Source organism: Chaetodon trifascialis, chromosome 16 (assembly GCF_039877785.1).
Source record: "Chaetodon trifascialis isolate fChaTrf1 chromosome 16, fChaTrf1.hap1, whole genome shotgun sequence".
In the NCBI taxonomy this organism is placed as follows: domain Eukaryota; kingdom Metazoa; phylum Chordata; class Actinopteri; order Chaetodontiformes; family Chaetodontidae; genus Chaetodon; species Chaetodon trifascialis.
Window position 1 is genome coordinate 5,263,486 of NC_092071.1, and position 25,601 is coordinate 5,289,086.

At 40.9% G+C, this 25,601-nt stretch overlaps 1 protein-coding gene across 5 annotated transcripts in view; it reads left to right on the plus strand.

Moving 5' to 3' along the window:
- LOC139344447 (glutamate receptor 1-like) overlaps positions 1 to 16,306 on the plus strand; it is a 65,053-nt gene extending 48,747 nt beyond the window's left edge. The window contains exons 16-18 of one of the 5 annotated variants that reach the window (XR_011603170.1): positions 1,423 to 1,537; positions 3,071 to 3,185; positions 7,232 to 7,366. Coding sequence is in view for 4 of the 5 variants with exons in the window: in XM_070982627.1 (XP_070838728.1) it covers positions 1,423 to 1,537; positions 7,232 to 7,366; positions 12,143 to 12,382 (490 nt within the window). In the remaining variant the exon portion in view is untranslated. Of the gene's footprint in view, positions 1 to 1,422; positions 1,538 to 3,070; positions 3,330 to 7,231; positions 7,367 to 12,142 lie in introns of those variants that run through there. The other 4 variants (XM_070982627.1, XM_070982628.1, XM_070982629.1 and 1 more) reach the window with 4 other exon arrangements.
- Positions 16,307 to 25,601: the final 9,295 nt, after the last annotated feature.

The window sequence follows — 25,601 nt, forward strand, 5'->3', positions numbered from 1 at the left end:
CACATGGTGTTTATGTCCAAACCTTTGACTGTTGTTCCTTCTTTACTTACCAGGTAATGAATGGAAATAAATGCAACCTGAGTTTGCTGCGCAGTAGTTAGAAATAGAATACATTTTCTGCTTTTCTACCCAGACCATATTGAAATGTTGTTTTCCTTCAGTTGTATGCCTCACAGACAAAAACTGGCCTTTCTGCTACCTCTGATCACTGAATTCAACACAAGCCAGTGGAGCAATTTTATCCATCAATCCATTCACACGTCACGGCCTATACAATTTTTTTTCCCCAACAACTCCCACCAGCCTGTCCTGGAGGATCCCCAAATGATTGTAGGCCAGGTGGGAGCATGTCCAAGTTTTACCCATGGTTGGCCTCCCAGTCTGTCGTGCTTTGGACATGTCCAAAGGAAGACTTCCAAGAGAGATTCTTTGTAGGATTCTTCTGAAATGGCTCGTCTGACTGTGAAGTAGCAGTGGCTCAATTTGAGTGCCTTCCCAAACCATCAAAGTTCTCCCTTTATCATATTGAGAATAACGTTTTAGCTTAAGTGGCCAAGGTGAATCAGACATAAATAACACCCTGATCCTGAATTAAGAACACAGCTCTTAACTCTGCATGTATTGAGAAGGATGAATGATAACCAGTTGAGGTCAACAATAGTCTGCTTATATTGAAAAGAGCCTGGATGGTCAGTCATTGGACCAGAGCACATTCCAAAGGTGAATAAAAGGTTTTGACCAACCCCTGTGAAGGAGTTTTGTTCCAAAGCCAATGCTGAAGTGCCTAAAAGTGAGTCAAATGTTTATCTGATTGTGAAATAAAAGCAATGGGCCTTTTCACCCCAAGAAACATGAAAATCCAAGAGCCAAATCCATAATGTCCAAATCTTCCTACCAGCTTCTTGGCCAACAGTTATTTCAGTCAACCCCTATCACCTCTTTATTGTTGAGACCGTAACGTAATGGTTTCAAGATGCTTTTTCGTGCTGTTATGTTACATACCCCAGGAGTCACCTGACCCCCAGGTGCTCACCTGTAAGCACCATCCCCCGAATGTTCCATGTCACTGATTCAAGTTATATGGTCACTTACAGATATGTGCGGAGAGTATCACATACATGAACATCAACTTGATGTTGATGTATATGTTTGTTTGATGTTCATGTTATCATCATCGTCCGTCATCTTAGTTAAATCAGCAAAGACTAAAACATAATGAGGATGTTGGGAAAGAACATTTTAACAAAGTCTGGGTTGAGGAGCAGTGAAAATGTCCTTTAAAGAACCATTCATTTTATTATTACTCTAATAATAACATCCCTGTCGTAAGTAGATCGAATGATGTTGCTATCTTCAATATGGCAGTCCTCTGCTCATTAACACATAGTTCCCTTCTATCCCTTATTACTATCATCCCCGTAGAAACCCTGTTAACTTGGCAGTATTAAAACTGAACGAGCAGGGCCTGTTGGACAAATTGAAAAACAGATGGTGGTATGACAAAGGAGAGTGCGGCACCGGGGGAGGGGACTCCAAGGTCAGATCACCGTAACCCCCAACGGGTAACGACAGGCATTGGTACACAGGGGTAACCGGCAACAACCTACAACTTCTATATCAAGCATAAAACACTCCAGATGGCACCATCGAAACTATCCTGGAATCCACTGCTTGGTGTCTTTCACAGAAGTAATAACACTGGTTCCACCTCAGGAATAGGAGGTGATTTTATCCATTAAAATGATTCATTGTCAGACCCTGTTGAAAATTTCTGACTTCTCACCTTCTGATCCAGGGGGTATTTTGTAAAACACACTTAGAAAGCTTTCATATCAAAACAGGACCTTTAGAGCAGAGATCCCAGTTAATAGAGGCAACAGGCTGATTTAATCCAAAATGGATTGGAAAATGTCCAATTAAACATTATCTTGTATGCTTGTTTAAGGAGTAGAATCAGGGCGGATCTATGATGTATTCTTGTTTTGAACATATCAGAATACTAAAAACTGATGCACAAACATCATTGGTTTGGGAAAGCAGTAATTTTTCCGTAATGAGGTCAATAATGACTGACATTATACATGCCACCTACATCATTTTCAGTCCCTTAGGAAACTGGTCACAATTGCTAGGAGCAGTTTTTCAGCACGATCCAAGAAATATGCTGTTATTTCTGTAATAGGCACCCCAGTGACTCACCTGTTCGAGCACTTACCTCGTATCAAGCCCTGGCACCAGAGTAGCTAAACCTTGATACAAACTCCATATTGAAAAGACTAGTTTATGCATTTTGTGAGGTCAGCATAAAAACCACATTTAGCACCATTTTTCATATTCTGGGGAAAGGAAGGTTGGTCACTGGTTTAGGTGTTTTTTGTATGATAAAGTATAAGTGTTCAGACATTATGCAATGGACATCTGTACATTGAAATTATTGATAGAAGCAACTTAAAAAAAACAAAACAAAACGGATTATCCTGTTAGCCTGCCGAGTAAAATACCCCCTCTGATCATCTTACCTTTTGAATCAGTCATGAATAAGAGCATCAATTCCTTGTTTTTGGACACTGTTGACCCCATCCCCCAAAATGTTAAACTGCAGTAATCCTTCTAGCTTTCTCCACCACAAAATAGTTTCTATGTTTTCTGGTTCTTGGACAGCAGACTCAGTAAGTCCAAAGATCCCAGAGTGTTTTCGGGTCTTGCCGGTTACCCAAAGTGATATAGTAATACACATCTTGCACGTAGGGAGTTAGGCTAAAGCAAGCTAGATGGAGTATTAACGCATATCACTTTGACACTGACATTTTCCAAAACTGTTTTATGTGTGATTGTGCCTGTTTTTTGTTTGGTTTTGTTTTTCTTTCTGTTGTTGAGGTGTTCTCAGTAGCGTACCAAAGCATCTATGCTGCAGATGCCAGTTTTGCTAAAACCGTTGCTGCCGCTGCTGCTGTAGCCACTGCAGCCCTGTTACTGTGCAGCTGAAAAATAACATAAGATAACATGGAGGTGCATAATGTTATTTATGTTATTCCCAACCCCCCTCCCTTCCTCTCATGGTTTTTTGAAGAATCCCAGTAAACCTAGCAGTACTGAAGCTCAATGAACAAGCCGTCTTAGACAAGTTGAAAAACAAGTGGTGGTATGACAAGGGGGAGTGTGGACACAAGGACTCCGGCAGAAAGGTCAGTTCTTGAGGTTGCTTGGCCTGGTCCCAAGGTCATGTGTTGGTTTACCCCATCCTCCCTACCCCCATCAGACCCACACCCCAGAACCCCAAACTTCAGCAGCTACACTCTGAAAAGAAAAACGTATTGTCAACTGTACTTCTAGTAGGAAAAGTAGTTACATGGATGTAACTCAATTTCTATGAGTATGAGTCCGTGACCCTATTAGAGGGTGGACCCATGATAAGTAATCTATCAGGACAGCTGTTTTGTTTTTTGTTTTTTTTCTCCATTTTGGCACCTAATCGCAGTAAGAAACTGACTGAGAATAGAGGGTTTTAAGGCTTTAACAGCAGTTGAAAATGTTGTTCTTGCTGACTTCCAATGGTTTAATTCTCACTTTGCTGCAATGATGTAGATGTATACTCCAGGGTTTGTCAATACACTGTGACAACAGTGGTTGGGGTGGTTGCAGGTGCAATTCTGACCATACCTATTGCAACAAATTACAACTTCAGTTCTTTAAATTCAGAGTCAGCTTTTTGAAACTTGACACCTAGAGACTGAGGAAAAGCAAGCAAGATTTCACCAAAGAGCCAGCTGTCTCTTCAGCTGTGGTTAAAGCTCTTCTTCCTCAGTCCCTGATGGCATCTGTCAGAACTGAATTGGATTTTATTTTTTTTTTCTTTTGTGCAGTTGTAATGCAAAAATTGATTTTGTGGAAGATATTTGTAGATACAAATTCATAATATGTACTGTAAGCCAATATAAGAGATCAATTATTGATAGCAGTCACATATCTGTCGGTTAAATATAAGGTTAAAGATAGTCAATTAGTCTATCTTAGCACAAAGACTGTAAACAAGGGAAAACAGCTAGCCTGGCTGTCCATAGGCGACAAAATCCACCTCCAAAGTCCAACTTTTGGTTAATCTGTACAAAAAAAAAAGCATAAACAAAATTTTGGCTCTGATGAAGCCAACGATTAGTTTGAAGTGTTGTTTTTAGAGCTGTTGGAAGGTGTATTTTGTAACTGTTCAACCAAACCAGTCTAGCTTGTTTCCAGTCTTTATGCTAACTAAGCTAACCAGTTGCACACTCACGTTACAGACATGACATTGGCATCGATCTTTTAATCTAACTCTCAGAAAGAAAGCGAATGGGAGTGTTTCCTAAGAAAACTTTTCCTCTAACTTCAAAACATGATGTACAATGACAAATTCAAATTCAGCCCCTGCCAGCACAGATATCTGCCTCTTTATATTATAATCTAAAATACTGTTTTGGAGAGAAAACCTTTTTGTTTTTAGAGTGTAATGCTGCTGCTCAGCTGACCGTTCTGAAGTGCTGGAGGATAAATCGCATGAACATGAACACTTTTGAGAGTTCTGAAAACGTGAAAACCTCATGACTCCAATGTGAACTTAAACTGAGAGGCTGTCCACGCTCGCTTTAATGCTGAGTGCACTTTATGAACTTAGTTACCTCAAAACTTGTTACAAAGTCTGCGTATAATCAGATGAATTTATGCAAATTGATGAGAAAATGAGCTGGGGTTTAGCCAATTCTGACAAAGCAGACTTTTTGGAGATAAGGGGTTTTCATGTCTCCAGATCAGTAGATTTCTTCAGAGGCTTTTCTCTGCTCAGCCTTCCTTCTGTTCTCCAGAATGTTCTGTGGTCAGCACAGTTCACTGGAAGCAGCCACTGACAGACAAGCGAGGGCCTCTGTTAAAAATGTGACTTTTTACATCACTTTCCATCGCAAATCCAGAATGCCTTTGGGTACCACATCTACATTTATATTTTTAGACCATCCCTCTGGTTGTGCAGTGTGATGGAGTTCTCAAAATTATTATTGTTATTTTTTTTTTTCAGGTGATTTTGTCTTTCTAAAGAGAGAAGGAGCTTTTCTGCCACATTACAGCCATTTTTTTTTATGTTTTTTGCACACATAGCAGATGAAAAAAGTCAGATTTTCAAAATTGCAACTATATTTTCCTTTTTATTTCTCTCTCTCTCTCTCTCTCTCTCTCTCTCTCTCTCTCTCTCTCTCTCTCTCCTGCTGTCTGTTCTATGACTCTCGACCTCCCTCGCTCTCTGTTTATGGCTGCTAACCAACAGTTAATGAAATTGAAGCTACTGACCACAACTTTACCACCCTTCCTCTTCCTCCCTTCTCTCTCTCTCTCTCTCTCTCTCTCCCACAAACACACACTGATGTTTTTGTCTCCAATCTGTCATGTACCTCCTGTTTCCTCTGAACTCGCTGTGTAACAGTCCGTGACTAACAAATGGGAGAAAACGTTCATCATTCTGTCATCAGTGTTGCAGCGAGGAGAAAAGACTTAATGTCAGACTGAAAATGCAGAAATGAGACAAACATTTGGTTATGGATGAAAGCTTTGATAACAAATAACCACACAGAGACATCAGGAAGTGGCCAGAATAATACAGATGAATTCTTAAAAACTGTCTACTTAATTTTTCTCCATTCACACTGTTACCATTTATTGACAACATTGATGCACTAAACCAGGTCCCAGGGAGGCAACATGTTTACACGCTCTTCTACTACTGTATGCAGCACGTCACTAATCAGATTTTAACCAGGCCTTTAGCCTTGGTTAGCAGCTAGCATCTTTACTCAGTATTTTATATTGGTGCCACCATCATGACCACAACAACTGTATGTCAGTGTTAACATACTGAGAGCAGGTGGGACATTTTACATCATGTGTTCTCAACTGATCTTCTTTTGAGTTAAAATTATATATGTAGAATAGTAGTTGACATTGATTTCAGTCTGACTTTAGTGTCTTTTTGTATAATTGCACAAAAGCTGATTGGCTCAAGTTAACATGACAGTTTGGAGAGGAAAGCCCTCTGATAGGCTCTCCCCACAGCATTTCCTGTTGAAGACAGGCCCCGCCCACTTCTAGTGCTGTTTCCTCCTGTTCATTTTTTTAACAGGCTGCATGCTATTGGATGAGAAAGCTAAGTCACACCCACCAAAAGCCAAGTGATGCATGTGAGAGAAGAACACGCAGCCAGTCAGTGCTCAACAACCAAGCAGATCCCCATTTTTCTGAAAGAAATGTTTTCTGTGGATCATTTAGTAAACTTTTGTTCTTTTGTATGAGTTGAATAGACAGAAGTGAGAATAGACTGTGGAGAACAGCACAGATACCAGGTTTTAATTTACTCGGTATAACTGATATGAAGAACTGAAGCAAATCTTAAATGGTATATAATTTTTACCTGAATTTGAAACCAGTGAAGTAAGACAAAAAGCCCATACTGGAGATTATTTTTTCTTAGTTTTCCCTCACTGTTTGCATTTCTGTGCATGACGCTGCATGTGCCAGATACATACATATGGATGGTCAAAGGCTGTGAGTTTGGGCAATGGAGAAGGTAACTTTACCCTCCTTTGGAGATGAAAATTAAAGGGGTGCTTCACCAACTAAGTACTGCACTTCCATAAAGTCAGGGGGCTCCAAAGAGACTAATCAAGTATGGGTTAACGTCCAAAATGCTGGACACTACATGTCCCATAATGCAACTGGATAGAATTTTCCTTTATATATTCCCGTTTGAAATTTTCTATAAACTGGCAGTGTGGAACTTTTGTCTCCCTCTTCTGGCAGTGAGAAGAATAACACAAACACTGTCAACGTGCTTCCTCATTGGACCAAGGTTGGCTGTTTGGTTGGACTGTGGTCCAATGGAGGTTTCACACCTGTGACGTGAAAATCCACTTAAAAACTCTGATATCCTCAACTGGGAAATCATGTTCTATCCATCATTTCGTCATGACAGATGATTTTGACGTGTAAAATCAGTGGAGTGCCCCTTTATGTGTTCTTTTCAGTATGTTTTTATTTTACAGTCACATTGCCTCAATCACAGCCTTTGATAACTGAAAAGGTGTTTGGTTAGTTAGAAAGATATGTTTAATTAACTTTGATGAAGTTCATCTTCAGTAGAATTCAGTCTATAGTGATGTCATGACTATCTGCACCATGACTGGTTGTCCCTGACCCTACCTCTCTGTGCTGACAGGACAAGACGAGCGCGCTCAGTCTGAGCAATGTGGCGGGTGTGTTTTACATCCTGATTGGTGGGCTGGGGTTGGCCATGCTCGTGGCTCTGGTTGAGTTCTGCTACAAGTCTCGTATCGAGTCGAGAAGAATGAAGGTGAGTCCAATTTGATCAGCTGTGCCACTGAAAGCTCGTGTCATCAAACAAGTAAAAATGCACATTTTATTCTTTGATTCATCTGTTAGAAATACATAATTGATGTGTGAAACCAGGCCCAGAGGATACAGGTCATTTTTCACCAGATTCCCTGCGCAGGGAGCAGCATACAGATAGATGCACCTTTGTATTAATATTTGGAGTCCGTAAAGTAATTAGTAAGTAAATTTATCAAAAAATCTAAATGTAAATCATTTAAAACAGGAGAGATACCTGACCAGATTATTTAAAAAGAATGGGCTTTCAGCCTCCTTTGAAACCAATAAGTCTGCCAAATTGTAAAAGCACAGAACAGTAAGTTTAAATTCACATCATCACAAACACCGTTTCTGTGTCATTGAGGCTTAATGAAAGCGTTGAATGGATTTTGTTCCTCATAAAACACAACAAAGATGATTTTAAAAAATATTTTGAGACCTGCACTGTTTACTCTCGTGTTTCCATCGGCCGGCACGCCCGGACACACTGCCCCGTGAGCGATGTCTGCTTCGCTCAACTGTTGCTTGTATGATGTCATTTTTACAGTCCGTTTCTAAAATTGACATCCAAAGAAAAGGTATGCAGCCTGTTCTTGATGTTATTCCACGTGTTTTTATGTCTTGATTCATGGTGTGGCCTTGTGCACGCACACACACACACACACACAGACACACACACACGTTTCACAGTATAGGCTGAGCAGACTGACTCGAGGACATTGCTTGCTTAATATTGCGCTTCATAGAAATGTTAAAATCTTTTATGACGTCAGCAGACGTACCCTTTGCTTCAGACAAGGCCTCCATATAAACCTCTGCTGGAAATCCTGTCGATAAACAGGGTTTATGCAGTCTCAATTTATTTATTTCTCAATAAATAAAAGCAAAGTTTCTGCTGCTGGCTAAAGTACCTGCATGAGCTATAAACTAACATTCATGGTACAGCAGAAAACATCGTTTTGTAGCATTCATAGCTCTGGTTTTATTCCTTGATTTTCAGCACCTTTATTTGTAGCTTCAGGTAGTTTTCTAGACAGCAGACGTCGAGGAGCCACAGGCCAGGATCACTAACATTACTGCCATCTGAAAGTGCATCAACTGAACTCTGCTTGTCTGATACTCTGCTCTCGAGCTCCTCTTCATCATCAGCATCTTTATGTGATGAAACTGCGGTTGCCTCATTACAGACTGTGGTGGTTTGTAGAGGGACTTTGATGGGCTGCTCAGAAGGAACAAACATGTCATTAGAGCCATTCTCTCCACAGCAGAAGCTCCAGTCTGTTACTCTCGTCTCTGCTGGACTTTTGTTATTCTCCTCACATGTGCGTTTGTGCACAGAGACTTAAAACCCTCCCTGAAGGCAGCGGTGACACAACATGTGTGGAGAATTTCATCAGTCTGAGCAGATGGAGGGTGTGTGGAGCAGGGTTACACTGTCGTTACCTGCAGCAGAGGTGGATGAATTCACATTTAGGAGCACTGCAGCACACATGGGACTAAGTGTTAATACCATAATATATCATGAAACATTCTCCTCTGATACATTACTGATACTCAATAAATATGACATAAATATTGTGTTATGTTGTAGAAAAGACGTGAATCTTTGTTTTCCTGATGACATTTTACCAGTGATACTGTTCTGGTATCTTCAACCTTCAAGCAATGAACTGCTGTTTGTTTGCTGTAACACAAGTGTACACCCTGTTCTGTTTGTGCTTCAACAAGACGTAAAGTTTAACCTTGTCGAGCAGAGCTGACATGCTGCATCGCACATCACATCACAAAACCGATGGACACAACAAATAACACTTTCACAGCACTTTGTAAATTCTATTATGATTCGTCTGTTACCCTGAATAATATATGATATAATAGTATAGTATCTTCATTTTTAAACACTGAACATAAGAAAAGATTTAACGTGCTTCTGAGGCAAAAAGAACTAAGAGGCATTGTAGTATGTTAAGGGTGTGACAGACTGTTGTTCAGAGTGAAAAATTAATGAGCGGGAAGAGAAATCATTTGCATAAGGCACACATTATGCTATTTATTTATTGTTTAAAAAAATAATCAGGACACTAAATCATGAATCTGCTGTCTGATGTGTGAACAGGTGGCTGTTCTGCCAGCAGGCAACAGCATTGATAGACTTTGTGCAGAGACAGATGCTGGACTGTTGTGTTTGACGGCACATGTAGACTGTAAATCTAAAACCCTCTATTAAAGTGAGAGCTAGATACAGTTCCTCCCAGTGTTTACAGTGTTTGGAGGCTGACAGAGGTGGACTGTAAACTGTTAACTTGGAAGTGAAAACAGGAGGGAGATAAGTGTTTGACTTTGTTGTTCAGATGTGGGAGCGCTGGCTCTGAGTGTTAGAGCTGCTCTGGTAAACAAATAAACCTGGGATTTATTTGTACCAATCTTCCTGACGACTGTTGATGCCAGGAAGCAAACAGCAAGGGAGCGTGGGAGCCTCAGAGGCCTGATACAGGATATTAAGTCTGGATCTGCATCATTAGTTTCACTGAGAGCAGACAGAGAGAGTTCTGTGACTCAAAAACAACATATATTGTTATCACTACTGGTGCTTATTCAAGACTGTGCTTTCCAAACCACCCTAGTTAAATGTTAAAAACCCCTATAATGAGGCTTGTTTACGTTCCATACCACTACAGATGTGTTCATGATGTGAAGCAGAAACACTCAGTTAAGTGAAAAGGACAGGTGCACGCAGGTATTCTTCAAACAACAGGAAGTTTGTAATTGTGGAGGCGATTGAGGTACTTCAAGCTGCCGTTTGTGTCAGTAATTCCACCCATTGTCAGAGTCTTATCTCTTCAAATGTGGACACACAGACATGATACACATATTTTTAGATGCAGTGTGACTTACACTCCCTGAGGATATTATTATCTATGATTTCAGTTGCAAATGTCCATAAATCCGCTTAGAAATCGTTGGGAAAAAAAGATGCTTCTTATAACTCCAGACCTTGCCCCAGAATCATGTTTTTAAGTTTCTGAAGAAGAATTACTTTATTAATCCGCCTTGGGGGAAATTCAAATTGTTTGCACTCACAGTTGTTATTATACACACACATATAGGCCCAAAATGTACACATGCACACGACCCATAGACATGCAGTTGTTTGGAGAGCTGTTGAGTGATGGGGCTTCCAAACGCTCAGGCGAGCCATTAAGGGTTCAGTAACTTGCTCAAGGGCAAGGAGGTAAACTGACACCTGTCCCGCTTCCAGTCTGCAATGTTGAACTTGAACCGGACTCGACTTGATCCCTCTGGCTCCCAAGTCAAGTTCGCAGGGACTGAGCTACTGCCCCCTGTGTAGCACTCCAGTGATGGCTGCCTGTAGGGCTGTTAAAAGTGATCAAAAATGGCATTTTATTCCATCCAAAAAAAAAACAAACACACAGGTTCAAACCATTCAAATGTCTGTCTGCACATTATGTCCTTAAGAGGACAAACCATTACAAGAGGCACTGTACTTGTAATTTCTGTTGCATCTTGAAAGCTACATCTCATTGTTTGCAGAGGTTGAAACTGGGGCCGGTCCACAACAAATGGGAAAAAATCCAGTTTATGGACCCTATTTTACTATGTTGTGTCTAAGTGGCTAATGAAGACAGCAATTTTGGAAATTTTGTCAGTAATGAACACGAGTGCTGCAGCCAGCAAGCTGAGAAATGGGCTGCAGTATAATCTCTCTGGACGCACCATCAATGTACGTCTACTAAAAGTGTTTGTTTTTGCCTGTGACAGACTCAGATAAGTGTCTGACAACATTATGAAGAGGATCCCTGCAGAGATAGACCATTTTGTAAAAGAGTAGGATCCTCCAGTCAACCAGAAACAGCCATTATATCGCTTTCGCCAAAGTCACCGGACTCCATTTTATCATTAAAAACACATATTCAAACTCTGGTATGGTCAAAATAAACTCTTTAATTCACCGACTCAGGAGAGGAGCGAGAGGGAGGGCAGACATGGTGGAGACGTGGTGGGACAAACAGAGTGTGTCGCCGGAATATTTTCACGTCTAACTTGGGAATTCTTTTCATCACCATCATCATTGGATTTTTTTTTTTTTTTTTTTAACGATGAAATTATATATTTGTATTTGTTGACAGTCCCTGTTGTCTGTGAATCCATGGGTACACTACAGGAATTGCTAATAGCTAAATGAATTATTCATGGTGTCAGTTTCCCAGAAGGTAAACAAATATACGCTGTAAAAGAAGGGGAATCAGATTCTACTTCCTGTTTACATCCTCTCAGGCATTATGGGAATTAGAGTTCCAAAACTTAGTGTGATTGGCCCCCAAATAGAATCTAAGATAGTGAACATGGTAAACACTATACCTGCTAAACATCAACATGTTAGCATAGTCATTGTGAGCATTGTAGCATGCTGATGTTAGCAGTTAGCTCACAGCACCACTGTGCCTCACAGAGCTGCTAGCAAGATGCTCTGAAAAGGCAGATTTTTGTTTTTGACTGTCAGAGATAGTATTGATGTGAGTTGAGTGAACGAAGGTGAGTGGATTATTTTTGACTGAGACAGGTTGAAACAGATTTTTCTCCTAAATTTTAGAAGCTGAATGGATTTTTACCACCTGACTCCCCAGAGCTCCCTCCCAGGATTGACTGAACTTGACTGTGTGTTAATCAATATGTCTTTGAATTTTAAATTGACTCCTTTTCTCCCTTTATCTTGCAGGAGCTCATTGATGCCGCCATGATGAGCACCAGCCTGGGCGGGATGGTGGGCGGAGGAGCAGGAGGAGGAGGAGCAGGAGGTGGTGCAGCGGTGGGCAGTTTTGGAGGAGGAGGAGGAGCGTCAGGGCTCGGAGGTGAGAACGGCCGTGTGATGGCACACGATTACCCGAAATCTGGAGCTCAAGGTTTACCCTGCATGAGCAAAGCTGCCGGCCTGGGACTGTCCTCCACAGGCATGTGATCGAAACTGAGGCTTCTGATTGGAAGGAACACTCCTGCCTGCCTGTCTGTCTGCCTGTCTGTCTGTCTGTCTATCTGTCTGTCTGTTGATCTGTTGGTAAGGAAAGGAAGTAGGAGACAAGGAGAAGTAAGATGAGCAAAGGTGAGGAAACAAATGACAGAAAGGGAGGGAGAGAGGAGAAGGAAGAGGTGAGGAGATACGAGGAAGGAGAAAATGAGAATGGGGAGTGTAGTGGAAGATGTAAGAAAAGGAAGAGAGATGGGAAGAAAGGGAGGGAAAGAATAAAACAGCAAGATAAAAAGAAAGGAAGGAGAGGAAATGAAGAAGGAGGATAAGGGAGGAGAGCAGAGAATGTAAAGTGAAAGGAAGGAAAGGAGGGGAAAAATAAGATGGGAACAGGAAAGAAGGAAACAAAAGTCTGAAAGGAAAAAGAGAATTTGGAGAGAAAAGGAAGAGAATGATGATAGGATGGAGGAAAATGTTTTGTCAGACAGGAGGAGCGTTCATGTTCACCGTGACTGGATGGAATACAACAGAACTCTGATGAACAGAGAGCACATGAACACAACACCCAGGCTGAATTAAATCAAACAGAGTCAACGAGCTCCTGCGAGATGGCTGAGCTTAACGAACTGTAAAAAAACTGAAACCACTTTTTCTACGAGCGCTGTCTTAAACTAAACTCCTCCTCTTCTGCAATAATAGAACCCAGGGAGGAAACAGAGGAGGGAACCATTTTTTAAAAACTTCTTCATTCATGCACATGCTCTTCTTCTTCTTTGCCTCATCCCGCCCTTCACTCCTCTCCTCTTCCTCCAGTTCAGCAGTAACACTGAAAGCTTCGTCACGTTCACGCTAAATGCCACTTTCATATCCGAGAGGGTTGAGAAAGTCGGAATTTGAGCATGTAAACATTTTTAAAACACAGACACTGTGTGTGTTGAAAAGCTTGCTGATAATATTCAGGAGAACACCTGATCAGGGAGCTGCCTCCATAACGATACACATGAAGACAGATGTTTCTGCTCAAAATGCTTTTTGTTTATTTATTTTGTGGCAAATGTACAATGTGATATTGTTGGAGGTCTTCATTGGTCCAGAATGTTGGACCCAATCTGAAATGAACGCATGAAAAACTACCCGCCCTCGACCTGAAGACGGTTAGACAGTCGAGCTGTACAGACCCAAACAGAGACAGAAGACCAACACCTGGAGCAGCATGTCATCATCAATACTCATAAAGAAGTGACTAACATTACTCACTGCATTCCTTTTATTATTCAGCTCAGCTCCATCAGAGGTGCCTTTAAACGACTACAAAGCCCCCACATGCACCACACCTTCTGTAAAAAACCAGACAGTATGGTTTAACAAACGGCCAACAGTTTGAAGGCTTTCTGACTATCAGCATCTCACGTTAGCTCAGCATGGAAGAAGTGCTCACAGTCAACTTAAGTGTAATGTAATTACTACATTTCAAATGGTAATCCCATTCATCCCAGTAAGGACCGGTGAAGACCTCTGGTCTCTGCCACAATATTTCTAATGTACCATATTGGCCTGAATATGAGATTTTTTTTCTAGAAGTTATTCAAAAAGTGTGTAAAAAGCGTTGTATTATATTCAAGGACTTTACATTTACAAATTCATAACATCAGATATTATTTTTGAGGGAGAGAGAGGTAATATATTTATGGATCAATATGAGGCTACAGCTACTGGCCAGCTAGCTTAGGTTAGCATAAGGACTGGAAACAGGGAAGACGAAGTTACTGCTCCCAGTCAAGACGTAGTCGCTACAGAAGCCCTGAAACACTTCATCATGTTGTTTTTATAGCTGGTATTCATGCAAATGAAACAAATGAGATGTTGATCAATGAGCTTTAGCGCTGCTGGTTGGTGGATTTTGTTAAGTTTGGACAAAGCCAGGCTAACCGTTTCCTTCTTTCCAGTCATTATGCTAAGCTAGGCTAACCAGCTGCTTGCGGTAGCTTCATATTAACTGTACAGACGTCAAGGAGGTATCAGGCTTTTCATCAAACACTTGGCAAGAGAGTGAATAAACCTTCCCAAAAGTGTTGAACTATGCCTTTAATATACTTTGGACAAACACGTCACACATGGAAAATGCACCAAAGCATTCTGGAAGAAAAAGAAACAGTTTTTGATTGTTTTGGTGTTCTGCCAAACAAAACTGTGGTTATCATCTCAATCTCTGCCGTGTCTTCAGAGTTGAAGCATCAGGTTTGTTCAGAAACTTGGAAAATTTTCAATCGTACAAGTTTTCAGTGTTTGACTGATGAACATAGTGAGAGATCTTCACATCTGAAGAAAAGACAAGCAGATGAAGACGTGATTAGGACTGCAACTAACAATATTATTAGAAATTAATCTGCTAATTAATCATTGATTAATCAAGTAGTTGTTTGGTCTATAAAATGCAGAAAACGAAAACAAAAAAAAAGCCTCTTACAGCCTCCCAGAGCGTGAGATGATGTCTTCAAATGTCTTGTTTTGTCCGATCCAAAACTCCAAAAAATATCTAGCTATGAAACAGAGAAAAGGTGAAAAACATCACTTTTTTTGCATATTTTCTTAAATGATAGTTTAAAAACTAATTCAAACATTAGATTAATTTTCTGTAGATTGACTAATCGATTACTCAACTAATTGTTTCATCTTTACGAAAGATTTTCAGCTCTCTGTGTATTTCTTCTATTTGTTGTCTTCTAGGAATAAAATGTCCACATGATCACACGTGATGCAGTTAACTTAAACTGTGTTTTTATTTTCTCAAATGTCTTCTCGGACAGCAGATGTAAACTTAATGAAGTCGGCTTATTCACAAACTTGAAGTATGTTTGGAAAGTATCTTTTCTGTTCCTGGCATACTGTAAATTCTCAAACTGTGGCCGAGGGCTTTGATTGGCTCACCTGTGGAGATCACCAGGCCTTTATTTGAAGCAGGCCTGTATTAGTGACAGGCCTTTTTTCTAATTCCTCTCTTTGATAAGTATATTTGATCATATTTTAGTATGAAACTTCCTTCCTGTGTCCATTTTGAATTCCATAATAATAAAAATAAGACAATTGAACATATTTGAAAATATTACGATTAGTTGAATTAATTAAATTAAATCAATGGAAATGTATAATTTATTTGATACCTCATTATATAACAGTAACCAGACCAGGACTTTAACCACCCATTTTTGTTTTGTTTTTTATTTTATTTTGCTTTATTTGGGACCGGCTTTTATTTGTTCATGGCGACCACATCCCTGACCATTATTTGAGACCCAGCTTTTATTTGAGGAAATACAGAATACCGTTTACTTCTTTAAAGTCCTTCTTTTTGTTTTCAGACTCCAATGCTGCTGAAAATATCTGGACAGACATCATGCTGTTTACACTGCTTAGTTCATTCACAGGAAGAAACTGCTGTGAAACACTATTGGGGTGAACTTTCCTTTAAATCAGAGGTTTAGTGCCGCTCAGTGAACCACAGACATGAAGTTTTCTGGTAATATGTCTGCTATGCCCTGTGGTTTCCATGACTGACAGAACACAGCTCAGCGTGTTGCAGCTGCACTGATCATGTCTGAAACCTCCTCAGAAAGCTGCTGGTCAGGCAGTTGTGTTGTGTTGAGGTTGAGGTTGGTGACATGTCTCTTCTGTATTTTCTCCTCAGTGTTTTGTGGACTGAACACATGACGAAGCAGCACAGCTGTTGAACTTTTTATACTCTGAAACTGAACAACAATCAGGAATAGTATGTTCACATTTGTATAATATGAATGATACATGTGCTGAGCTACACTTGTCTAAATAATGTTATTTTTAATTGATTTAATAGTTTATAATAATTTGATTTTGTTGATTACATTCAGATCAGTTACTCTATTTAATAAAAACTCTTAACATTATCTTGACTTTTGTAGTTTTTTTTTGTTTGTTTTGTTTTCTTTGACATTCATGCATCTCCAAGATTCATTTACCCAGTTGGAGTTTTCAACCGTATCAAACAGTCTTCATCAGCCGATGAAGTTTGCTCAGATGTCATGGAACTGTGTGTTTTCACCACATGTTTTCTGAGACAGGGTTGCACTGCGCGAACAGTCGGTAATGGTGAGTGACGGCTCCACTAACGGGATGTAGTTTTGGTGAGTGCTGGTGTTACGCTGTGGCTGCATGTCATGGCAGACAATGTGCTGGTAGTGGGTTTGAAGAGTAAGAACTACATCTAACAGACACATTTGCAGGTGTGTTTACGTGCTGTTTAATGTGTTGCAGCTGAGCAGCTAATTAGCGATTTAGCCAGTAAATATTTCCCAAATTGATGAAAGTTTGTCAAATGTTGAGCAGGTTTAAGTTCAGGACAAGATGTATGTTCATGTTTGTAAGTTACATAAGCAGGAAACTTTAGCATTAAAGCTAATGGGGGGGGGGGGGGTTCAGAGTCTGTGGCTCGTGTGTAGGATGCTGCTGATTGGCTCAGTGTGACCATCTGCTCTCCCTGTGATACAGTGATGTTACTGCTTTAGGCAAGATTTGATTAAGTTTCTGTGTGTATAAACAGACACCTAACAGTGATTTACACAGCAGCTGTACACCTCGCAGAGACAAGAACAAAATGCAATTTGATTTCTTTAAGGATTTTTTTAAAGAACAGATCAAAGATAATTCTTGATTCAGTACATTTCTTTGCCAATCTTTAAAGTCTTGAATGCTGCTTGTGTTGATGTGACACTGAATAACTTTGGCCGCCATTTCTCAAATATCAAGAAGAGCTTTGTTGGGTTTCAGACATCAGCCCTGCTCGCACTCAGCAGTCTCTTTAAACTGCTTTTACAACTGTGGCGATGCTCCTCCATATATCTTCCTCGTCTGTCATCTTATGAAACCTTATGGAATAATTTGTGGATGCTCTGAAGCCACAGGGCAACACCAGATGGGAGGTTAAATCAGATTTTATCTCCCATTTCCAGCTCGACACGAGACGCATTAGAACTCTTTATTTCAAGTCTATTGATGGTAAAAAATCCCCTCTGAAGACCAATGCAGCTCTGTCAGATCACAGAGTGTGATATCGAGTTTCTCTCCACTGTAATTATCTGCTCTTATCTGCCGTGACCAATTGGCAGAAATGACACTCTCTGAGTACAGAAGTACAGTCTGGAGAAAGATGTACTGTATCGTGGTGATTGAACCTCCGGAAGAGTTTATTTCTCTGTAAAAATGTCAGGCTCTGAAAGTGAAGTTGCTCAAAAGCACTGATGAAATTATGCATCAGGAGCTTTTCTGGTGAGCATCACTGCAAAAAAAAAAAAAAAAAAAAGTGCTTTAGAGACGACTGACAGGAAAATTTGGACCTGGTGGAGAAACTGAGGCAGATCAGAGGACTCTCACTCTGGTACTGAAGTGATAATGTGACGTGAGAGGCTGGAGAAGCTCCATCTGCCCCCTTCAGCACACATTACTGAAGAAAATCACCCTGCAGAAAGCACGACGCATCAACACGATGAGCAGCTGAGAAACGTGAAACTTGTTTTTGTTTTGTTATTTTGACGACAGCCGGGCGCCTCCTCAGGAAACTAAAACCCTTTGTTTGAGTAGGAAACTGTTTTGTCTTGATGTGTGTTGGGGTGAAACGATTATTGCCAATGATGGGAATAAGATGAATGCATTTATTAAATACGACTGTTTCTCTACTTGGGTTGAAACCTGATTTGTTGGAAAAGTTCTGCTCAGTGAGGCTTATGTCAAAGTCGCTAACACTTGACACAGCTGATAGCCATAATACTCCATCTTGGACTCTCCAGCACTTTGCTCCTTCAAAGGTCAACACTGCATTTCAGATTTCAGCGAAGCTCTGCAGACATTTACTCATGTACCTCCATGATAGAATTTGCTGATTGTGTTGATTCCTTTAAAATGAAGTTATTTTGCTGTGACTTTTTGCCGTTTTAAGCGCTGCTGTGACCAGACGTTAATCTCCATTTGTATGATTTGTTGTGTTGAGACTACAAAGAGGCACAAAAGGCAGAGTTCTTGGGGAGAGACTGGTGAGGCTGTACAGGCAGCAGTTTATTGCCTTCAGACGTTTAACCATACAAACCCCTTTATTAACAATTCATTGGCATGTTGTTAAAGAGTCATTGTGCAGTGGGTGAATGCTGGAAAACCCATGACTGGCGTTTTAATTGTTAAAATGCTTCTTCAGTCTGTGGGAAATGGTGAAAAGAAGCAGCAGCTTTTTGTGTGGAAAGTTTTCAGTGTTCCAGACAAACTGGAGGCTTCATGGAGTACACAAGGCTTTTTCAAATCATTTGGTTCATACTAGAAAGTTCAATCAAATGAACATCTTTGCCTGTGGGTCTGATTCTCTTCCATGCTCCCCTATGGCTCGCTCACCTTTTCTTCTTTTTCTGTTTCTTTGCTTTATCGATCCATCTCTTGGTGCAGTGTCTTCATTTCCACTTCTTCCTCCTTCTTTCTCTCTGTCCTGCACAAAGCCTCGCCTTTATCGCACTGACTTTGTCTCCTATTCTTTCTCTTATGACTTCATCTTTTCGTCCTTGTTTCTGTCCATTAGCTTCTGCTCTTTTCTGAGCTCCCAGGACCTTTCATTGAATGGTTTGGTGTCCTGAGGGGGGCATCATATCGTATAACGCCTCATTACTCCCCCGGCTGTGAGGGTGGACGGAGACAGACGGGGCCGAAACAAAGCCGACAATTAGCCCCAGAAAGGCCCTGATTAGGAGTTTGTGGCCCATTACCTTCCGCTGCTCGCCCTCGTAGAAGGTTCCAGCAGAACAGTGATGAGGAGGAGGAGGAGGAGGATCCTCGAGGGGCTGCTGACAAAACACCAGACCATTCTTCACTGCAAAGAGATGTGGAGAAGTTTGAAACAAACAAGTAAAAATGAGCTCAAGTATTTCAGGCATACAGAGAAACTTCTGTACTACAAAGAACGAGAGTCAGCAGAAAGAGCCTTCAGGCCTTTAGCAGAGGTTTACATTCAGGGTTTGAACCCTTTTTGCTGAGGAGAGGAAGGTCATAGCACCATGTGCTATGCTAGCAGCTCTGTCAGGCACAAGTCTGCTTCGGCTCTACCTGACAGCGGTGCCATGAGCTGACAGTCCATGTTCATAATCTTAGTTAGCATTTTGCTAACATTTGCTCATTAGCCGAACCACAATGTACAGCTGATGGGAAGCTTTGCAGGTATTTGTTCATAAAGTCACCAAAGCTGCGACAATTCATCCTCTGAGAACGACGGATTTATGCACTAAGTTTCACGGTAATCCATCAAATAGCTGTTGAGCTGTTTCTGTTTGGACCAAAGTACTGGAACCATGCTGCTAGCATGGCTAATAATAAGACACGCTTTAAGTGAAATCTAATCAAAACAATTAGGATTGATTTACATCTGTATTCACTCATATTTATCTGGAGCGAAATCTGTAATCATTCATTTCTGCTCCAGTTATTGGTCACGATTGGTTTATGCCAGTCACTGTCTGTGTGCAAACAATCATGTCATTTAAAAAGCAAGTGTAGAAAATGGGACTATTGAATGGTAATAGAGTGTCGCTCATTTTGATTTGATGCAATGTGTTTGCATTGGAAAGCAAACCATTTGTTCACTCCCATGTTTCACAATCTGTGGCCTCTGTTTATCCAGTAACCACACCTGTTTGTCAGCTCATAATGTCAGTAGCAGTCGAATGGAGAGAGGCACACTCGGCTCATCTTAGAGGCTGATGTTCCAAATTATATTTGAAAAACTTAAATTTGTCGTCATCAACTTAAGGCCCTGTGCTAATGCAGAGTCGTCCCTGATAACAAGACAGAAAGACAGCCTGCAGCTAAGCTGTTAAGAAGGACAGTCTCCCTGAAATCTGCAGAGTTGAACCATTCTGCCCTCCTACTGAAACACTCGCTCTTCACTTCAACTGCAGATACTTTGTTCTTTATTTGAGACTGAAGAAAAATGGCAGATTCAGTATTTTCAGCAAATGACCCAAAACAGCATCTGTTTACAGTCAAGTGACCTCTAGTGGTCAAACTCATGATTATTATAAACACAATTATAGACCCGCTACGTCATCGGAGGGAGTATGGAGGACTGAAACGGCCAAAATAAAGAAATTGATTTATTTATTGAGTCATTTGGGATTTTGACATTTTCAGTCCTGTCACAGCCTGCCTGCTCCTCACCTGCTGCCACGCTCTCCCTCATCTGCACACCTGCTCAGCCACACCCACCTGCCCAATCACCTGAGCATACACCTGAGACTCACCTCCAATCAGTGCAGTACTTAAACGACTCTCCCACTTTCACCTGAACTGCCTTCTGGGTATCGACCTTGCCTGCTTCTGACTTCGTCTGCTCCTCTGCCCTCCGGTAACTACCTCAGCCTTCTGCACCTGACAGCCTTTATTGTCTTGCCCCTCCTGGATTGGTTACTCAGTGGGACTACCTGAAACTGTCACTCTGTCAAACTGTCAGTTAATCCCAACAAAACTCAAACTCGGTCCCTCATAGCCCAAAATACTCACTAGAAAACCAAATAGGTCTTAATCCACTGCTTAAAATAGTCCCCAACAAATTAGCTATTTCCTCCTGCTTAAGTAAAGTGTACGTTTTTGAGCTGTTTTAAATATGTACGTGTTCAGTAGAACGGTAGGTCAGACGGTAGGTCAGACAGTACTGAGCTTGGTTTGGGTCTTTCAGTGGGATTTGTTGACAATAAGAAACAGAATAACCTTATTGAATGGGTCTTTATCACCTAATGGGATGCTGTTGTTCTCCAGTATTTTTTATTTTATAAGTTAGAAACCTCGAGTCAGATTGATCTTTGGTCCACGTTGACAGAGAAATGAATTTAATGATGATAATATAAATCTATTGAATCATTTCATCTCCCCTCTCTTGATCTCCATCGTCATCGGCCTACTTCTCCCGCAGAGTTAACAGCCCACGGTTATAGGAGAGACATCTGAAGGAATCTGATTAATGTGAGGTGGATTTTCAATTAAAAATAACACAGCACGCCCCGGAGAAACTCCTCACTCCTTCCCCCGTCTCCCTCCATGACTGCCTCTATCTGCTGGTAGCCGGGCATTTAAAGGAGGCTTATAGACACATTACACCCTCTCAATCCAGGATCTCTGTCAGTTTCTGGTAGCTTCCGTCACAGCCTGCCTGCTGGGGAAATAACGGCTACGCTCAAATCAAGACAAGCCCGGCCTCCCGTGGTTTTTAAATGGGCGGCTATGCAGCTAGAAACGGAGCCAAACTGGCCCCCTCCTACCTTTCATTCTCCCAGTGGTGTGAAATGTTAAAAGACACAGAGACGTCGTCGTTCTAATGATGTGACAGGAGTTGGATTTTAACTCCTTTTTTGTACTGAATCAGACGGCGGGGCCCTGGAGGAGACACAGGCTGACATAATGGGAGAAAACGTGTTATGAAAGACAGTCTAAAGCATAAAGGACAAGAGTTTGATATGTCTCAGCCTACAAGTATCCCGTCTTTGTACCCTGCCTCATCTTTTTGTACATGTTTTATTATCTTCAGCACTCACTCTTCATCTTGTTCTGGTCTGTGCTGTGCTGTTTGTGAAAGGGATGGTTAAACAAAATCAGAAAAAAACAAAAAAAAAAACCTCAGACTTTGAGACAGAGACGCGTATCGCCAAATGAAATCAAACTGAAGTCTACAGTCATGCTAGCAGCTCTGTGAGGCTACACGTCAGCCTTCATGCTAACATCAGCATGTTTACCAGGTATGTCACCAACTTCGTTTAGTGTTAGCATGCTAATGTTTGCTAATTGGCAGCTAACAAAGTAGAGCTGAGGCAGAGGGGGGTGTAGCAAGTTCAGCAGGTTATTTTGTCATAAAGTAATGATGATGATGATGATGATGATGGTGCGAGATGAAAAGTCTGAGGATCACCAACGTTATGAACCACATTTTAAGATTATCTATGCAATAATCAGTGGGATACTTCAGTGGGTGTCCTCCATAGTTATGTTTTAGCACAAATAGCACAAATTTGTTGAGGAGCAGTGGAGGAACAGTAACACAAAGAAAAAATAACAATTACGGCAGCGACTAACTCGTCTAATACACATAATAATACATAAAACACATATTTGGCTCATGAGTACTCTTTCAGTACAAAGGCTGATGTGTAACAGCACAATCCATGTTCTTCTTCTCTGTGTGGGAGGAACACAGTGGACCTGAAATCACAGTTGTCATCACAATAACACTTAAATAACCACAGTAATGCTTATATGCACACACATAGACAACATGCACACACACACAGATTCAACTGCATGATGCAGCTCCGGTTTGTATTGAGGGATTAGAGAAATCACACGATACAACATAATAACAAGTCGTGGAAGCTGATTTGTGGAGGAACATCTGTTGGAAGCTGTCAGATAAGAAGTAACGTGCATAAACGACACTGAAGCTGTCAGAGCAGAGGAAAAATGAGGCAGCCGGTTCGACCTCTCAGAGGATTATGGGGGTTTAAAATGACCATCAAACATGGACACAAGTTGAACAACGCAGACAGAGGAGCTGAGCTGATTGGCTGTCAGGGAATTAACGAAAGCCAATCAAAGCGTGCAAAATGTAATTATGGCTTTCGTTTACAGTGACTTGTTAGAGCGGAGAGTCGTTATCAGCAGCAGCAGATAGAGCTGTGATTATTATTATCATCGCGTGCTGAATAACTGCAATTATTGAGCTGCAGAGACGATGGGAGGAGCTGAATGATGCTGATCGGCGTGATGAAGAAGGCTGTAAAACCTGCACAGACTCCTTACCGAACATTTCAGATGTTTTCCCAGCCAAAAATAAAGGATAAGTCTGTTCTTATATTTATTACCACCAACCAACCTAATGAAAAGACCAGAACCAACCAAAACAGGAAGTCCAGTTTGAGTGACATGATGCATATAAGTTTGTAAAACTCACCAGAAGCCAAGTCCATTTACCCAAGTACTTTAACACAACAATGAAGTACTTCTTCTTGGCCTGAGTATGATACTTCATATTTAAACTACAGCACAGTTCAAAAGGAAAATAAGGTACTTTTTACTGCATTTGTTAAGGACTATTTTCAGTAGCGGATTAATCCACATGTGGTGCCCTCATGAGTATTTGGGGCAGCAGGACGGTGTGTTGTGTGTTAGATGTGGGATTGACTTTAACTAAACTGCAGCGTAGATCCTGACATTCAGATAGACTACATGTCCTGAGCCGTGACACCTACAGCAGCCCTGGAACACGTCCAGCAGTCTGTCGACCGCTACACAAACCAGCGTGGGGATGCTGGGACTCCTCATGAACAGCCTGCTGGAGATTCAGGTCACTGTTCACTGATGAGGTGAATCCAGGTAAAAACACATTTGGGCTTTATTGGATTTCTGAATGGCAGTTATCACTCAGCAGGAGATGAGGACATGCAGCGCGGAGGATTTCAAGCTTCAGGGAATCCACAGTGTGTTTTTAAAGGAGCTGTCTGACTGATATGCAGTGTGATTCATGGTAAGGTTCACAGGAAGCAGCTCACCTCCTCAAACTGGCCTGTCAGTGGTCGATGTGTTGTACCACAGTGACACCCAGTGGACGTCTGGAGAACTGACAGAACCAGCAGGCTGTCTTAACAGAGGACATTATTGACATGTTGCTGCAGGAGGAGCTCAGCTGTGACTAATAAAACAAACAGTGGCTCAGGAGGAAGTGTTCAGAACTTTTACTGGAGTGTCTTTTACTAATTAAATAAGTTTGAGTACCACACACGTCCTGCATTGGAAATGTTACTCAAGTAAAATTATGTGAATATAATCAGGAAAATGTATTTAAAGTATTTCAAGCAAAAGTACTCAATGCAGAAAATGTCCCCTGTGACTGTTAGACTTTCTATCATTAGATTATTATCAATCGTGCATTCATGTAAAAGTACGATTTTACTGTTGGAGTTGGTGAAGGTGGAGCTCATTCTGGACTATTTTGTATTGGACTACAACTAATGATTACTTTTATCCTGGATTCATCTGCTGATTGTTTTCTCCATTAATCGATTAATGAATGATTAATTCTGACAATAGTGAGAAATTTGGGCACAAAACTGACACCTTCACAGTTTTTGTTTTGTCCAACCAACAGTCCAATCCTCAAAGTTATTACAAATATCTTAAAATTATGAGGAGAATCAGCAAATCTTCATTGAGAATTGATGACTGCATTGAACACTACAGTTGGCTTATTGATGATTGGTTTATTTCTGATCTGCTGCTCTGTAACAAAGCTTATATTGACTCAGATGTACATTCACAGCCTGCTTGACCTAAATATTAAACCCAGTGTAAACAAATCTACAGCTGTGCCAGCAGCTCTGTGAGGCTGCACGTTGGGCTTCATGCTAACATCAGCATGTATGTTCACCATCTTAGTTTAGCATGTTAGCATGCTAACATTTGCTAACTGATGGGAATGTCATTAGTTTTCATCATCAGTTTTGCAGGTATGAGCTCTGCAGGTAGTTCTTAAACCTCATGCCTTGTGTTTCACTCCGAGGCATCGACAGGTGTGTGCTACTCCAGCTCCTGTCCAATCAACTGAAGCTCCCACAGGTGGACTCCAATCAATCAATCAATCAATCAATCAATCAGCAATGATCAGAGAAATAGAAGGACGTGAGCTAAATTTCAAGTGCATTGCAAAGGCTCTGAACACATGTTATTGTGAAATGTGAAGTACAAGTACCTCAAATTCTACTTAAGAACAGTACTTGGAAAAAATGTACTCGACTGAAACAAATGCCCAGAAAATTTGAGGTCTGCTACAACTCTAAAGTTCTGTTAAATCAGGGTTTAAATGTTTGTTTTTTTTTTGGCTGTTTATCAAATTAAACTTTTGACTATTTAATCACATGTTGCAGGTTTATGTTGATTCTCCTTTGAATTTGATGTTAGCTATGAAGGGATTTCGTCTTGTCCTGCTCACTCACAAGTTTCCATCCAAATGTAGTTCAAATGTTGACTAAATTTTCAGAGATCCTGCAACAGAAAATGTAAACTGCTGCTTGTTTGCATCCACCTCTGTTGTGTGAATGTGAGATAAACAGCAGGTGGAGCTAATTTTCCACTCAGTGTCATTAAATCAATGTAGAAGAGGACATAAATAGAT